At 37.2% G+C, this 16,274-nt stretch overlaps 1 protein-coding gene across 1 annotated transcript in view; it reads left to right on the top strand.

Annotated features, from left to right (window-relative positions):
* Positions 1 to 16,274, top strand: part of LTBP1 (latent transforming growth factor beta binding protein 1) — a 183,653-nt gene that overhangs the window by 83,676 nt on the left and 83,703 nt on the right. The window contains 4 exon segments of the mRNA XM_085219514.1: positions 1,172 to 1,396; positions 4,058 to 4,335; positions 14,748 to 14,811; positions 14,814 to 14,849. Of these exon segments, the coding sequence (XP_085075640.1) occupies positions 1,172 to 1,396; positions 4,058 to 4,335; positions 14,748 to 14,811; positions 14,814 to 14,849 (603 nt within the window).

The raw sequence follows: 16,274 nt of genomic DNA, 5'->3' as shown, positions 1-16,274 counted from the left end.
GTGGAGGTCCAGAGATGATACCTCGTGGGCCAACAAGCTCGAGGTTCCTAATGATCTTATCTACAGTTTTACATTTTCATTGTAATTCAGTATAAACTGAGCCATAGCAATCCAAGAAAATTACAGAATTGCTGCAAGTCTAGATTTTTTTTCTTAAATTATTCATTCAGCTAGAGTCTTATCTTAAAACAAATAACAAATGGATACACTTGCTATTTTTCCAGAAATCTCAAACTTTTGAAAAAAATGACCTTAGCTTGCCTTGCACAAAATTACAGTATTTTTCCTCTTGTTTTTACATCATTTAATTCTTGAAAATGTTGACAGCTCAGTTAGATTTTCACTGATTATAAGGACCTATACCACATTTTCAGAATGTACTGAGCTGTTTGTATGTGAGTTAAAAAACATTTTTCATGTAATGTTGATTTTTTTTTTTTTTTTTTTTTTAAGATTTGTCTGATAGTTTGCATTGCTGTAAATGTGCAAATACTGACTGGCACAGAGGTAATACGCCTTCTCTTCGTATTAGAATTTCAGCATTTTAATGGCTTGGAAATTTGTCTCTGAAATAATTTTAGTAGAATTTACACTTTTATAAACTTCATCGACAAGTATGTACAAATTATTTTATCAGAGAGAGAAATGTCAAGCAAAAATGTGGGCACTCAGTAAGACGTGGTTTTCCCAAGGAACAGCAAAGGTTTACGGTGCAAAGAAGTTTTCCTCAGTACAGTTTACTCTCTAGTGGAGTTTCTCCATTGTCTTCCAGGGAAGCTTAGGAGGTCCAAGATTATAGAAATGGTAGGCTGACTGAATAAAAATACCTGTACAATAAAGGTGCAGCCAGGCACAGTATTCATTTAGAGTCTTGCTTAAAAGCATAATGAAATAGTGGTACCTCTAAAAGAAGAACGTTCTTGCTGTGTTTCTCATGAAAAGAAGATGTGGACCAGGCAGAGGGTGCAGCAGGTGGGGAAGGAAAGTGGTTCTCCCACAAAGCAATTAAAAGTGTGTCAGATAGATAGTCATTCCTCAACTGTCAGATGAATAAAGGTCTCGGCCCTTTTCCTTTCCTCTTTGACTGTCGTGTGACATGTAGTCAGATAATACTGATTGTAATTACAGTTAAAGTCATTAACAAGACTTTTCTTTCTGTTTTTTTTTTCAGTTATTTGCCACCTTCCCTGCATGAATGGAGGCCAGTGCAGTTCTAGAGATAAATGCCAGTGCCCTCCTAATTACACCGGCAAACTTTGCCAGATCCCTGTGCAGAATGGCAATACTCCAAAACTGTACCATCACCCACAACAAATGAATAAGGCTGTAGGATCACAGATTATCCACTCAACTCATACTTTACCACTGACAATGTCTGGACAGCAAGGTGTAAAAGGTAATTTCTTTTCTTGATAGAATTGGTTTTTTTCATTTGGAATCGATTTTATTTACTTATCAGGATTGAAAAAAAAATCTAACATAAACTATGCAATCTATGTTTATCTTTGTTATGTCAATTGGCAGAGTCCTGTAAGTTAGTTTGTCAGCTTTATAATGTAGGGAGTCCATGATATCATTCAATTAAATAGAATGGTCTTTCCATATAGTATAACCAATGTCATAGGAACAAAAGAAAAAAAAAAAAAAAGAAAGGATTTTCTACTACTACGTAAATGCTGTAAACAAAGTGATGGTAGAACTAATCTCCAGTGACATGTTCAAGTATTAGTTCCTAAAGCTCTCCAGAGTGTTTCTCACTTGAAAAGGGGTATGGTGGTGTGGGGAAGCACAGAAACACATTTAGCAGCACAAAAATTTATTTCTGCGGCTATTTAACTCCAGATCAGATTATTGTAGACAAAATGGTGAACCATAAAAGTACTCTTTAAAATTTTCAGATTTAGAGTACCTATCTTAAAAACACAAAATAGATCTCTCATTGCTTAAGAGTCTAACCTCTGAATTATTTTTCCTGTCCCTCAGGAATTGGTCCCACATTAGAACCATCAAAGTTAAATCTTTGCTTCCCTTTTGCATTCCCAAATGAGGATGTTGTAGGGAGGAGTGGTTAATTTCGTTCAAGAAAAGTGCAAAACATTTCATTCTGAAATGGCTAATAGAAATCAAACTTAATCAGCACATCTGTGCAGCAGTTCAAGTGATAATGCTGCATGGGAATCATAGAACGGTTTGGGTTGGAAGGGGCCTTTAAGATCATGTAGTTCCAACCTGCCTACTATAGGCAGGGACACCTCCCTCTAGACCAGGCTGCTCACAGCCCCATCCAGCCTGGCCTTGAGAACATCTCCAGGGAGAGGAAATCTACAACCTCTCCGGGCAACCTGTTACAGTGTCTCACCAGCCTCACAGTAAAGAATTTCTTCCTAATATCTAGTCTAAATCTACTCTCGTCCACTTTAAAACCTGGCAGATATGCCAGGCAGAAAAGCTAGTGGAAGAGATCCCTTTCATACATAAAACCAGTTATGATTTGGAACACATAATGATTTAGTATTAGTTATGTTCTTATCACAGGTAGACTATTCTCACTTGAATCACCCTTCAAAAGCCATCTTCCCTCGTACAGTTAGAAAAGCTTTACTATTTCTTCTTCTGAATCTTTTCTTCATGCATTTATCTGAAATAGATCTTACTTAGCTTAAATTTTGATTTAGGTTGTTTTCTACTACAAGCAAGGTTTGAAGAGCCAGTAAGGCGCTGAAGCCATATTTTCCTGATTTAATATTACCTTCTTATTGGTGTTGCTCTTGGGAATATTCTGAAGGTTTTTCTAAATGAAACAATGCAGAACAAAGTAGACATAAATTTGGGGGTGTTTCTTTTTTGTTCCTTTTTTGGGGATTTGTTGGTTTTTGTTTGTTTGTTTTCCCTAGGAATAACTATGAGAGACCAGTTAATACTGAAAATATGCCTAGCAAAATCAAAATAATGTGAAAAGAAAAAATTCTACAAAATAATATTATTACAAAACAGCTAAGATAAATGAAGCATGCTTTCCAAGAAATGAAGCTGTGAGGGTGAAATGTGTGAGATGTAAAAATATCTAGATGAGTTTAAAAGAGCAAGGAGGCAATTCAAAAGACTCAGCAATCCAGTATGCATTTTAGAGGAAGTAATGTCATGACATTTGTCTGTTGCTGAAGCAGTCTGATGTTTAGTTATTGACTGGCCTCAATTTTGTCTGTGCAGTACTTGCTGACCAGAGAGACCTAACCAGACACAGTAAATGTTAACTTTGTTATTCAGCTTACCAACAGTAAAACGTCTTACATATTTCTTTCCCTCATCCTCTCCCGAACTACTCAACTGAATTGAATGTTTTAAGGACTTTTTTGTTTCAATGAAAAGAGGCTTCAAGCTCGTAAACAGGCCAATGCACATTAAGTGTTCAGAGGTTCTCAATCTATAACCAGACTTAAAACTACAACCATGTAATACATACATATATGAAAAACATTTCCTCCCTTTTTATCTGCCAAATCCTGGGTTCAAAGTTTAGTGATGGGAGTGGTGGTTTTAGATGATTGAGATGCTGGCAGCTATTGCAGGGGCAAACTCCAGACTTGGCAGGTATATAAAGGTGAAGGAATGAAATCCGAACCTTTTTCTGTGTTCCAGAGAAAGATGATAGATCTGAAAAAGACAATAAAACTTACTATATATCCAAAAATAACCTGGTAGAGTTTGAATTTTGGAACTTTGAATGAGATTCTTTCTACACATTATGACCACAAATCTTAATCTTGCACCAGTCAGCTTGACATCCATGTTTATGTAGCAGTCTTTACAGTCCTATAATGTCTTTCTTTCCTCTGTGAAGAGTTTTTGTTTTCTTGCTTTGTAAATCAGACTGTATGCATTCATTCACTCTTCCTTATAACCTCGAAGTTTGAGGGTTGTCTATATTTTTATCTTGTTAAACCAATTTATCCAAATTCTGATGTACAAAAAAGAGATGTCTTAGAGGTGTCTGGGATCTCTTTCTTTATGTATTTTATTACTAATTTTTCTTGTGTTTTTCTTTCAATTACTTTAGTGAAGTTCCCTCCTAACATAGTGAATATCCATGTGAAACATCCTCCTGAAGCTTCAGTTCAGATCCATCAAGTTTCAAGAATTGACAGTGCATCAACAGGACAAAAATCGAAAGTACCTCAGCCAGGACATCCACAGGTCTCTTACCAAGGTCTTCCATATCAGAAGACCCAGAAAGGACATGCTACTTACACAAATCAACAACCCATTCCTCATGTGTTTCCTGTTTCAGTTAAAACTCAGCTTGGACGCTGCTTCCAGGAGACTATTGGAACACAGGTAAGAAATACCTGCTTAGGTTTTTGAGACAAATGCCTTTAAAACAACACTATAAAAGACTGAAATAATTCTGCCAGACTTGATGGGTTCCTAGGTAGTCTGATCTAGTGATTGGCAACCCCATCCACAACAGGACAGAGGGGAGGGTTTGGAATTAGATGGTCTTTGGAGTTTCTTCCAACCCAAGCCATTCTGTGATTCTGTATGATTTTTCATCAACTACAGGGATTTGTATTTGACTATCTTTTCAAAGAAAATTCTTTTGAGAATAAACTGTAAAATAGTTTAGAAAGTAACATCGTTCTGAAACCTGTTGTTCTTTCAAGCAGATATGTTAAGTTTCTGTAGATTTGTATCCCTCATGTTCTGACTTCAAAGTATTTTAGCTCTCTCTTCTCCATTTATGAACTACTTTTCCAACTAAAATAATGACTCAAATCATAGCTCTATCTCTTCTGATAAAACATTTAAAGTTATACCATCTTCCACAACTTGGACTGTCCTTTGCTTTAATGCAATTGCCTAATTGCATCTGCATCCCAGCAGTCAGAGTATATCAAGGAGTTGTAGTCTTCTCTTAAATTCCTTTTCAACAACTACCTAGGTTTGTCAGTATTAAAGGCTATTTGGCTCTATTTAAATGTGACCGTTGAACGGAATAGGAAAATCAGGAAAGCCAACCGAGAGTTTGCTAAATCATTAAAACTTTAGTTCATTTTAAAATAGTATGTTCACACATACTATTTCACACATACTTTTCAAATGACTGTTCAAAATCATATTTTCTTTCAGGCTCTTGAGCAACACAGCATTGTCATATTTATATATTTCCACATATATGTAGATATATGGATAGCTTGCAAAAATGTTAGTGAAACACCATTATCAACTGCTTATCACCTTGCCAAGGCTGAATTTTTAAGATGAAATTTTTTTATTCTCGTCGTCCGCCTTCAACATTTCTAAAAATCAGAGTTAAGTTTGCATATGGAACATTAAATACTAGTCTTCGCTAATTGTTAAATACTTGATTTGTGATCCACAGTGTTAGTTTATACTGATGAGATCTTTGAGCCTGTCTATTTCAATAACAGTAAAAGCCTTAACTTGTTCTTTGGGAATCTGATTTTGGCAAGTCAAAGTATATGTTTAACTGGAAGTTTATGGATTTGACTTAAAGACACTACGCCTATGTAAAAAAATAAATCAATCCCTATTTCATAAGAATGAGAATTCTAACAAATATGGCATTGTCATGTAATATTTTAAAATACTGCAATTAATTAATTAATTAAGATAAAATTCCTTCCTCTGAATGTTAGGCTTGGTACCTTTCTTACCGATCATGCTGGGTAAATTTCACGTCTGTTCTTTCTGGCATGTGCACAAGGGGGAGATTTCAAATATTTATCCATATCCAAAACGTGCTGTGTGCAGTACTTGTCTCTCACACTGCGATGGTTTTAAAGGGGAAGGAAATGGGAAATCTACTTGCATCATCTTCAGGCCTGACTTAGAAACCTACTAAATGCTCCGTCTCGATTTTTTCTAATGGTTTTTGTTTTCTAATACTCCCCTGAAAAACTGTGCCTTTGCAGTGCTCTCAAGAATGGAGGCTGCTTCTTAGTTTAAAATAATGTGTTACCATCTTTTACAAACTTCATTCGTATTTAGTTGCTGTCTTGGACAAGAACAAAGTTAGATTATTTTGTTATTTAATTTTATAGTTCCATTTAGAGATGGAGTGGTAGGGTAGTGTTTTGTAGAGCATTTGTTTAAGACCTTGCAGTAAATACAGATTCAAGTGATTTATTCTCCTTTCAATTTTGAAATTGAAATGTTAATATGCTTTTCCTGCAGTCAGACAGTGAATATTAATTATCTGCACATTTTAAATATACCTTTAGATGGAAAATATGTGCAGCATTATTTATTCTTACATAGGTGTGTTCTAAAATAACTTGCTTTTTTGTTTGGTTGGGTTTTTTTTTTAATATTGGCTTTCCTAAATACAAGCATTCTTTTTATTTGTACAGACAAGCTGCTATACTTAGTTTTCTTCATTAATAACAACATGTTGCAAGTTCTTTCTGGAGTTTAGACTAAATAATTCTGGTATCCGTACTTTTTCAACCATTAGCAGTGTTTAGACATTTTTTTGCAGGGCGGATTGTATAGTTGGCTTGGGAAATGTTTTATTAAATATCCTGAGATCAGAGGTGATTTTATTGTCTATAGAGCAGAATGGAGTTGGAAGGATGTGTGTGTGGCCTCTTGCAGGCAAATCAACCAACTTTAAAATAAGGCTTAGGTGAACTTAACATTTTTAGCCTGGACCATAAGTATGAGAATCTTTACTGCTTTTTGTGTATGTGTAGCCATTTTATAATTTTATTTATTTTTATTATTCCTTTCTTTCTCCATCTTCTTTCTTGAATTTTGTTAAAATCAGATTATCTCTTCCCCTTCTCCTCCTCCCAGCCTTCTGTGGAATATTTGTTGTTCTCATTGCATTCTTTCTCACCCCACCTTAGTTAAATTCCTTTAATGCATCTTATTAAAAAACAGTAGTCCTGCACAAACTGTAGGCTGGTTGCTGTACTCAAATCCCGCGATAGCCAGGGTGTGTTTTCTGCAGTTGAATTCCAACAGAGTGCATGCTGTTTAATTTAGCAACTGAAGCCATCCTGAATTGAAGCTTGGAGGTCATTATGCCACAGATAGTTGAAGAACCTCCTCATATTGTCAAGCATCAGTTCGCTCCTTATTCAGAACAGAAATTCTTCTAGACCTCATGTTTGCTCACTTGTCTGTAGTATCATAAGTGATTATAGCCAAAAGCAGTGACCATGAGAAAAGGATACTAAAAGATTTGTGAAAAGACAGCATCTATGTGCTTAGAAGGACAAAAGAGGAGGACAGTGATTGAGAGTGGCTAGATGAATGAAATTTCCTATTTTCATTAGAATACATAAATGAAGATTTATGTTTTCATAATACATATGCACATATTTGTATATGTTCCTTAATTGTGACTGTTTTGTGGATTGACCTCAGCATTGGGAAATAAAGTGAAGAGAGTAACTACAGAAGTAATGTTAATATTAGAATTTGAAAATGTCAGAAGTAAGTAATCTTCTGAATGGCTTTCTACTAATGTTGATTCGCTGATTCTGGCTGCCTCTCTTTTCTCCCGTCAGTGCATTTAACAAATAGTTCCCCTCTGGAAGGTGTTAAAGTGATTGCTTCAGGAGAGCTTACTAAGTTACATGGTAACTTACTATGTTACATCGCGTACATCAGTGGTGGTTCATCAACGCTTTCCTGATACTAATGAGATTTTTGCACAACTTAGCAAGTAGGCAGTTAAGGTGCAGACCAGAAACTGCTGTTGTAAAACAGCAGGAGTCAAACTTGTTCCTGAACTCCTTGTGTGTAAAATGATGTTGAGAAGTTATAGACCTGAAGGTAGAAAACAAATACGATGGGAGCGATAGGATAAAAACGCTACATCAGATGGAGAGCAGTTGAGTTGTGGTCAGCCCTGTACACTTCTGTGCCTTCCATACAGGACGTAGTGTTCTGCAAGGTCCTCTACTGCCAGGCATACTGTGTTTCTGAAACCTAGGGAGTCATCCTCAAGCACTGATTTGTAAAATTGTATTTTAAAAGCAAGTGAATAAGTGTGGTTCAATTTCTTTTTCTTTCTTAGTTCCTCCTCTTCAGCTGCTTTTGACTCTAATTCTAATAAATATGTTTTTGTTATGACACAGAATATCTTTCCCAAAATACTTCTACGTTGTCAGCAGTGCACCTAATAACAATTGTTGCATTAATCTCAAATGCTATTAAATTTGCTTTATGAGTGCTTTGCATTTAAATTGAGAGAAGAATGCAGATGCCTAGTATTTACTGAAATTCATATAAAGAGAAGTAAGCATTTTCTAACCTTAGGAACACTTTGAGTCTATTAAAATTTTTCTTGCATTTCTTTATGGTTCCTACGTTTAAGTACTTTGGCTGGGTTGGTTGGTTTGTTTGTTTGTTTGTCTTCTCAGAATTGCTTTGGTTTCTCTTTTGCATAACTATGGAGAGGAGGGTGGTTTTTGCAAAACAGCTAGGAATTGGAGAAGCTGGTGCTTCCAGATTTCTCTAAGGTGGGACTCTTCATGGCTAGATTCTTCCAAGTATTTTTAAATATCTGTTTTACTTAAGGAGACTTCTGGTATAACTTCAAAACAATTTTTTTTTTTTTTTTTTTTTAATTGTGAAGAAAGACTGATTTTAATATCCTTGCCTGGATGGAGGCAACATTCCAAAATATCCAGAAGAGACACTGACTGAGAAACCATCTCTGCCTGTATTTGTTCATTCCTCTTCCCTGTCTCTCAGTTGTACTGATGCAGCTGCAGAGAGTGTATGGTCTACTTTCTGAAATGATCACAGAAATCATTTCAGTGAATAATGCTCTCTTTTGACCCTCTTTTTGGGGATTGTATTAAATTCAGATCAACTGCATGCCACAGTTGTCAGGGGAGATGTTCTACTCCTTGCTTGTCAGTTGTTTAAGGAGTGATGCTTTGTGGTCTCTTGCAAAATGCTGTGAAAAGTGTTATAGAACAGATCTGCACTTGTTATGACCCTACTGAATAGGGAACCTGAATTAGAGTTGTTCTGGTATTATGAGGCGAGTTTTAGTATATTATGATAAAACACTGAAATGTCCCATTAAAGAAAAATAAAATGTGTAACTTATAGCAGACAAGAGAAGCATCTTTTGATAGTTACACACGTGCATTCAGATATGTTTCAAGTGCTGCTTTGATCTGAACAGTAACAAATATGTTTGATAAGCTGAAGTCAGTTGATCGGCATTTTTGTGGGATACATTTTAATGAAAATTGTTTCTTTTTTAGTAATGCCTCTTACAGGAAACACTTATCTTGACATACCCCCCCTCCTCTGTTGGAGTTGATAGAATACAAAATAACACAAGTGATAGGTGACAGCCAGAAAAACTTAGGAACTGTCAGTGCTGTATCACCATAAATTCTGACTGCAAATTATCAGGCGTTTACTTAAGTTGGTTGACACAAGGACACACAGTGACCACGTACTGAACTTAGAGAGCACGCACACACTTTTTAGGAACAGAACTTAGATCACTGCTGAGTAGCAAAGTATGTTGGTTGTTTTTAGTGAGTGACCTAATCTTATCTGTCCCTACTGTATGCAGTATGTTCATAGCACATGTAGTCTGGAGGTGATGACAGTAGTAATATGCCAACTGAAGTTATTCGCTCAGCCATAGAAATATCCCTCATGAAATTCAGATTTAATAAAATGCTTGCTTTGGAGGTAAATTTCAGAGATTTTCTTATATATATAATATATATATATATGTATATATATATATGACAGCTGTATGAAATAGACTTCTGTATTTGTATTAAGACAAGAAAAAATGATGGAAGTAAAATTTTCTGCTTCATTCTGGTACTTTTTCTCCTAAAGCACTTCTAAAGTACTTTTTTTCTTTAGAACAGTCTTAAAAATACCATCTCATAAAATAAAATAACTGTCTGGAATTCCTTGAAGCTCATGGTTTGGCTTCTGAAGTTTTTAAACAAATAGACTGTCAGAAATCAGTGTGGATTCATTTGCAGGATTGATGCTTCATTCACAACGGATTTTTTGCAAAATCAATACCCCAAAGTATCAGAAGATTAAAAGATGTATCAGATACCAGAAACACCAAACATTGTTCTAATTGCTCGAATAAAAGAAAGCTAGGTGATTTTTGCTTGCCTAAGAAGAATGTTCTAGTTAAGCCAAAGCAAATTCTTTACCAGTTCTTTTAGAAAGTCTGGAAGTATTTAAGTTCTCTCCTCTGCTTTTGAGACAATGGCTGCTAGTGTGCCAGTGCTACAGCGGGTAATGCTCTTCATTTGTATCAACCTGTCACTCAGCTATGGTCAGTACGCTAATTAAGTGTGCTTGTTAATTGTTTCAGTAATAGGGTTTATTAAGTTTGGGGTTTCCTACTCTTTTTTGTAATACCTATAGAAAGAAAAAAAAAAAAGGAGAAAGAAGTAACAATCCAAGGTCTGTGCCTGTTGAATAGTTTACAGAAAGTTAAACAGTGTATCCATTCTCTTTCGCTATTGTGGTATGTGAAATGCGGTCTTTCGAGCTGAATCCCAGAGTCATTAGCTATTAACTCGGGCAAAGCACCTATCGATTTCAATCATAGTTAATCATGTGACACTCCTTTATTTATGCCTGTATTGTGGTTTTAACTAATAGCTCGTGACAGGGATTTGTAGATGGGTCACGCAGGAGTGAGAGTCTCAGGAAACCTTCTGGTCCTTTATCAGAGCCCTTTGCAACTGTCCTGACACTAATTGCTGGACTGGGCTCCCTACTGCACTTCAACAGGAGCTGAATACATTCCTCCTACTGCCTTAGCGAGGGGTTTAGAGGATGTAATCCTTCCTTTTCCCGAGCATTGGAAAAGATATTAAACTCTAGTAGTGGTGCACAACTCAGGTACTTTTAGCACCGTGGAGGTGGGACAGACGCTGGACAAGGGAACAAAGAGGTGATGTGGCTTGGGGTTGCCTTTGTGCACCAGCACAGGGTCAGCCAGAATTCCAGTTGAACAGCGGGAATATTTGGTACTTCCTCCGGTTATATAAAATATTGGCATAGAAGCCCAGGCACGCATGGAGAAAATATGTGGACTCGAAACAATACTTTCAGTGTCTGTGAGTGCTTTACCCTGGAAGAACTTTGTTTTATAGCAGTACCATGTGTGCTTCATACTGTTGCTACTGCTGAGCCCCTTTCAGCACAGTTTAAGCCCTTTTATACCAATCCTTCATGACTTTTTTGCCTTCTGAGCCAATAGGGATCATGTCAAAACCATAACCTTGTGACAGATGTATCATTCATGAAAATCTGTTCTCTCTCTGTGAGGAGTTTTCCAGAAGCCCTCAGGAATACAGGCTGGATTAGTTTAAAATATGTATGGATGATGGATAGAAAGTTGTAAACCTAAGCTTAGAAAATGGCGTCACCTTCATGCATAATACAAGCTACGTGCACGTGTTTAGCTTCATTGCTTATTTTAGTCCCATGCTTATGTGTTGGAGTTGTATTGAATAGTGAGACAAACTAAAAATAGGCATGGATTCCCCCAAGTGACTTTTCCATCACTTGTGACTCAGAGACTGGAATAGACTTTCTGAAGAACTAATGAGTTCTTCTCAGTGGTAGGAAGTGGATAAGGTTTTTGACGAGGAGAGAAATTACCTAAAAGTTCTTGAGACCTTTAGAAACAGAGCTTCAATTCAGTAATGCTTAGGGCCTGAGAAAGGGAGGAACATCTTAAGAAATTGTTGCTGGCTCGGAAACAGCTTGCGCAGTGCCATGAGTATTGAGAGTGTCTGAAGTGCTGTTAGAGGTACCAGAGAAATTAGGGTTTATTAGCCGTAGAAGAATGCGTTGTTTCTGCTTGGCTTAGTACTTTACAGAGCAATCATTTTTTCTGATACATAGCTCCAAAATTACACAGGCCTTACACTACAAGGAGCCCCATGTGGCAGTTGCTTTTCCTCGCTGGCCAGTTTCTACAATGATCTGGATGCTAACCAGATTATTATCGATTCTTCAAGCTTTAATTCACCATAGAGGCAGTGGGAGCAGCAGCTTTAAACGTTGCCAGTTTTTACTGACAGGACTACAAACCACAGTTGCCAGATGACTCAGACTTTGGCATCCTTATTTTTGCTTATGGTTTTTTTTATGGAAATTTGAAAAAGTTATGACCACGGAGATCATGATTTGTTCAGTAGAGTGCAAATGCTATAGCACCACACCTAAACTCAAAATGGGCTTCAGTCCATCTTCCTCCTCCTTTCCTTTTTTCCTTTCTATTTTTTCACCTTTATTTTGCCTTTCATTTACTATTGCTAAATGACATCTTTTCTATTTTGGGGGATGGGGGGGGAAATACTAGTTAATGACGGTGTGTTGGCTGTCATGTCAGTGTAGTCTTGCTTCTTCACTTGCATTCTGCTGGAATGTGTCCTTGAGGCCTGTGACCTTGTGAGGAACACTGGGTGTTACGTTATCTGCCTGGCTGCCCAAATGCTCAGTTTCTGAGATCATAAGGGGAGGTGCAGCATCAGCCTCAATTCCTCCCACTTCTTTTCAGAGGGAAAAGAGTTGTAAAACTGAGGCACAAAGCAGGGAGGGAGAGTTGAGTAGAAATTGCTTGAGCAGGCTGTCACAAACTGCCACAGAGTATGACTTGAGTCTAAGAAGTTTCTACAGGGGAGAAGCAGTACCTGCTCTTTGAAAGGAGTTTAGCAGATGTAAATAAAGTAGAACAGTCTTCTGGAAGCATGCTCACTTCACATGTAACTTGAAAAGAGCAGTGTTGTGTAAAGACATAATGTGAATTCTATACTCTTTTTTTTTTTTTTAGTTGCCAGTTGGAGGAGACATTATTAGTAATCCTCAGCTAGTTCCTATTTTGAGAAGAGCTGAGGTGCTGCAGCAGACTGGAGGTGTATAGAATTCCCTCTTCTCGCACCTTGCCTGCCTTTGTGCCTGACTGAGAGTTGGTTCTGCAACTAGATCAGAGTGTAACTGAAAGATCAGGAATGATCAATCATGTACTAATCCTGCCAGTTCTCAAACAGCAGGGAGCAAGATAGCCCAAAAGATGTGCTCAGATAGTGTATGCCTGGGCCTACATTTGAAAAGCTTAGATACTTTACTGCTTTAACATAGCCAAATACAATCCAGGACACAATTTTTTTCCCCTTGAAGCATGGGAAAATTTGGTACAAGACCCTCTGCAGATGGTAGCATGAAAGCAGGCTTCTACAGAGTATCTTCTAACCTGTCCAGGTGCTCTGTTTTTCTGCTGTGCATGTATCACCTCAAAATGTGGCTCAAGGCACAAGTGGTGCTACCCCCTATTATATAGGGATGATGGGCAGAGGCACACAGTAACTTTGCTAAGTTGCTCTGGTACTAAAAGCTCCATTTCATATAGGAGGCTTGGGCAGAGGATGCTCCTGGCTGTTCAAACTTGAGTTATTTGATGTTTAAATTATGCTGCTTTCACTTTGTTGCTGAGATATTTCACAATATTCCTAGGGAATGTGTGAGAAAGGGGCTAAGAAGATGGCTGGGATTGTACCTTGCCAGTCCTCCCCATAGGAAGAGGGAACCCAGTGATATGTTAAAGCTCTGTACTGTATGGTGGCCTACTGTCCTGCTGGTATTCACACTGTGAAGTCTTGTAGAGTAACTTTGTACTTTAGGAACATCAGTGACCTATGAGCATTAGCATACTAGAAGAAAATTAGGAAGCTGAGAAGAAGCTGTCAGTGCCTGTGTGTTCAGCATGCATCCCCACTACAGAGTGACAGGGTTACCAGTGTGAGTGCAACCACAAGTCCATGCAGCCTGTGCTGGAAGACAAGGCAGCTATCTTGAGCTGAAAGATAAACACCGGTGGTCATTTGGTTAGAGGTTTTTATATTTAGTCAGGAAGAAAAGTTAGATCAGGGAAGGTTCATTCACTCTAGTGCGAATTCACACTTCAACACATTTGAATTATTTCCTGCAGTGCCTATTTATATCAGTGTTTGCTTTTAAAGTGCACCTGTTAGGCACTTCTCTCACACTTTGAATACTTCCATTTTGTACCTAGTTGACAAGTGTAGGTGTACTTTTTAATGTCTTTATCTCACATAGAGAAATACATTTTAACTTTGTTTCTTAATCAGGAAAAAAAATGCAGGGAGTGTTTGGCTCAGAAATGATTGCAAGATCAGTTTAAATATTTGCACGAAGCATTTTGAGTAATGCATATTGTTAACGTTGACACGAGTCATCTTATGTATTCCTTAATTCTTCGTTATCTGAACAGCAGAATCTTTCGTAATAATTTGGCAATTTTCAGTAATAGTCACAAACATTAAACATAAGTTGACAGAAAGTTGAGCTTTATTAACATATATATAGAAATCAGTTATACTCTTTAAAATATTTTACTTTTTTAAAAGAGTAATTTATTTAAAGTAATGTACATGGTTTTTGAAAAAGCAGAGGAAGACATCTTTATGAGGAAGAATAATATACTGTCTATTTTCTTCTCTTTTACCTTCTTTTCAAGTTGAAGCAGAGGAGGGAAATAATATAACCAAACCTGCTCATTCCTGTGCAGAGAGCCATTCATGGACATTATTTAAGCTTGGCTAGGAGCTCTAGCCATCTGTTGGTGTCTCAATTACACTAGAAGCTGACCCAAGATGATTGAAAGAGAACATGATCCTACAGGTGTGCATCATGTAACAGCACTAACCTGAATATTCTTTACCTAACTTTTCTAGTGTGGCAAAGCACTTCCTGGCCTTTCAAAGCAAGAAGACTGCTGTGGAACCGTGGGTACTTCCTGGGTTTTAACAAATGCCAGAAATGTCCCAAGAAGCCATGTAAGTGTTTCTTTGTTGTTATTCTCCAGACAAGTTTGTAACTTCTTTTCTCAAGTAGTAGTTGCTGCCTTTTTGTGTGTGTGTGTGTGTGTGTGTGTGTGTGTGTGTGTGTGTGTTGTGTGTGTGTGTGTGGTGTGTGTGTGTGTGTGTGTGTGTGGGAAAGAAAAAGAACATAGTAGAAACATAGTAGAAAGAACACACCATGCTTTGATTAGGGGCAGGTTGCAGAAACTGGAATTCTCTTGCATGCCAGCAGTTACAATACGCAGGCACTCAGCACAGCCAACAGTGCTAGTGTGGTTGTGGTTTTTTTCTTTTTTTCTTGCTTCCTCCTCTTCCTCTTAGGCAGTGATGCACTGTTGCATTTTTCTCAAGAAGGGTAATGACATTGAGTCATCTTGCCTCTTCCAGCTGGGTTTATTTATTTATTTTTTTAAAGTCTGTACAGAAATTTTAAATTATAGAGGCGCCAGTTACTGCTTGGAGAGAATGCAATGACCTCCTGAGACTGCGGATGAACTTTCAAGTTTGGAGCCAAATTTTTCTAGGCTCTAAATTATCAGTTATATATAATTTTTTGCTCTGTTTTGAAGTATCTTCCTTGACAATTTAACTGTGACAAAGACTTTCCTCACTGGTTTGTTATGATTTGAGATGATGTTATAATGAGAAAGAAATTCCAGATGATAAGTGCAGCTAGGCTCTTAAACTTTTATGAATTATACAGTTATTGCACAAAAACAGCAGTACTTCTGTCATTTAATATTTTTATCACTCAGTGAAAGAATAAAAAGGTAAAGTTGCAAACAGAGTTAGATCCCTGTTAACTGGCCCAAAATGGTGCAAGAAGTTGCAGTCATTATCTAGCTCTCTAAGGCCACTGTTATTCCTACAGATAGCTACTTCCTATAAAATACTCCTTCACGTATTGTGATACATGGAGCATGTTCAGTGTTAGATAGTTTGGAAATGTACTATTGTCCACAAGTCTAATGTAATTAAATATAATTCCAGAAGAAAATTTACTTTGACTTCCACTTCTCTGACTTCTCCTTCTGCAGAAGAGCCTGCACCAATTTATATATTAACTCAGTCTGATCTGCTAGTTTAGAAACATGAAAATTTTATGTTTTGGAGTACGTTTACCTTCTGCTTTGCTTCCAAAAGAGCATACTTGGGGTAAATTTCTGAATGTCCCTATTAGTAAATTCTAAAACACAGGGACATTCCTTTTGTATTAGCGTAACATCACCATGAATTGTGAAATGTGTCCTGATTTTATAGCTTTCTCTAAATATGTAGCAATTTAATTACAGCTAAAAGTTTTGTTCATTAGAAGTATGTGGATATTGCAGAATGTATTGCCTAGTAGATTCAGATTTGCCTCTGGAAAATTGCCCATGGCAGCGGGGTTGGAACTAGATG

Source organism: Meleagris gallopavo, chromosome 2 (genome assembly GCF_905368555.1).
Source record: "Meleagris gallopavo chromosome 2, MGAL_WU_HG_1.1, whole genome shotgun sequence".
Lineage (NCBI taxonomy): Eukaryota > Metazoa > Chordata > Aves > Galliformes > Phasianidae > Meleagris > Meleagris gallopavo.
This window is presented reverse-complemented; position numbering and strand designations above follow the sequence as displayed.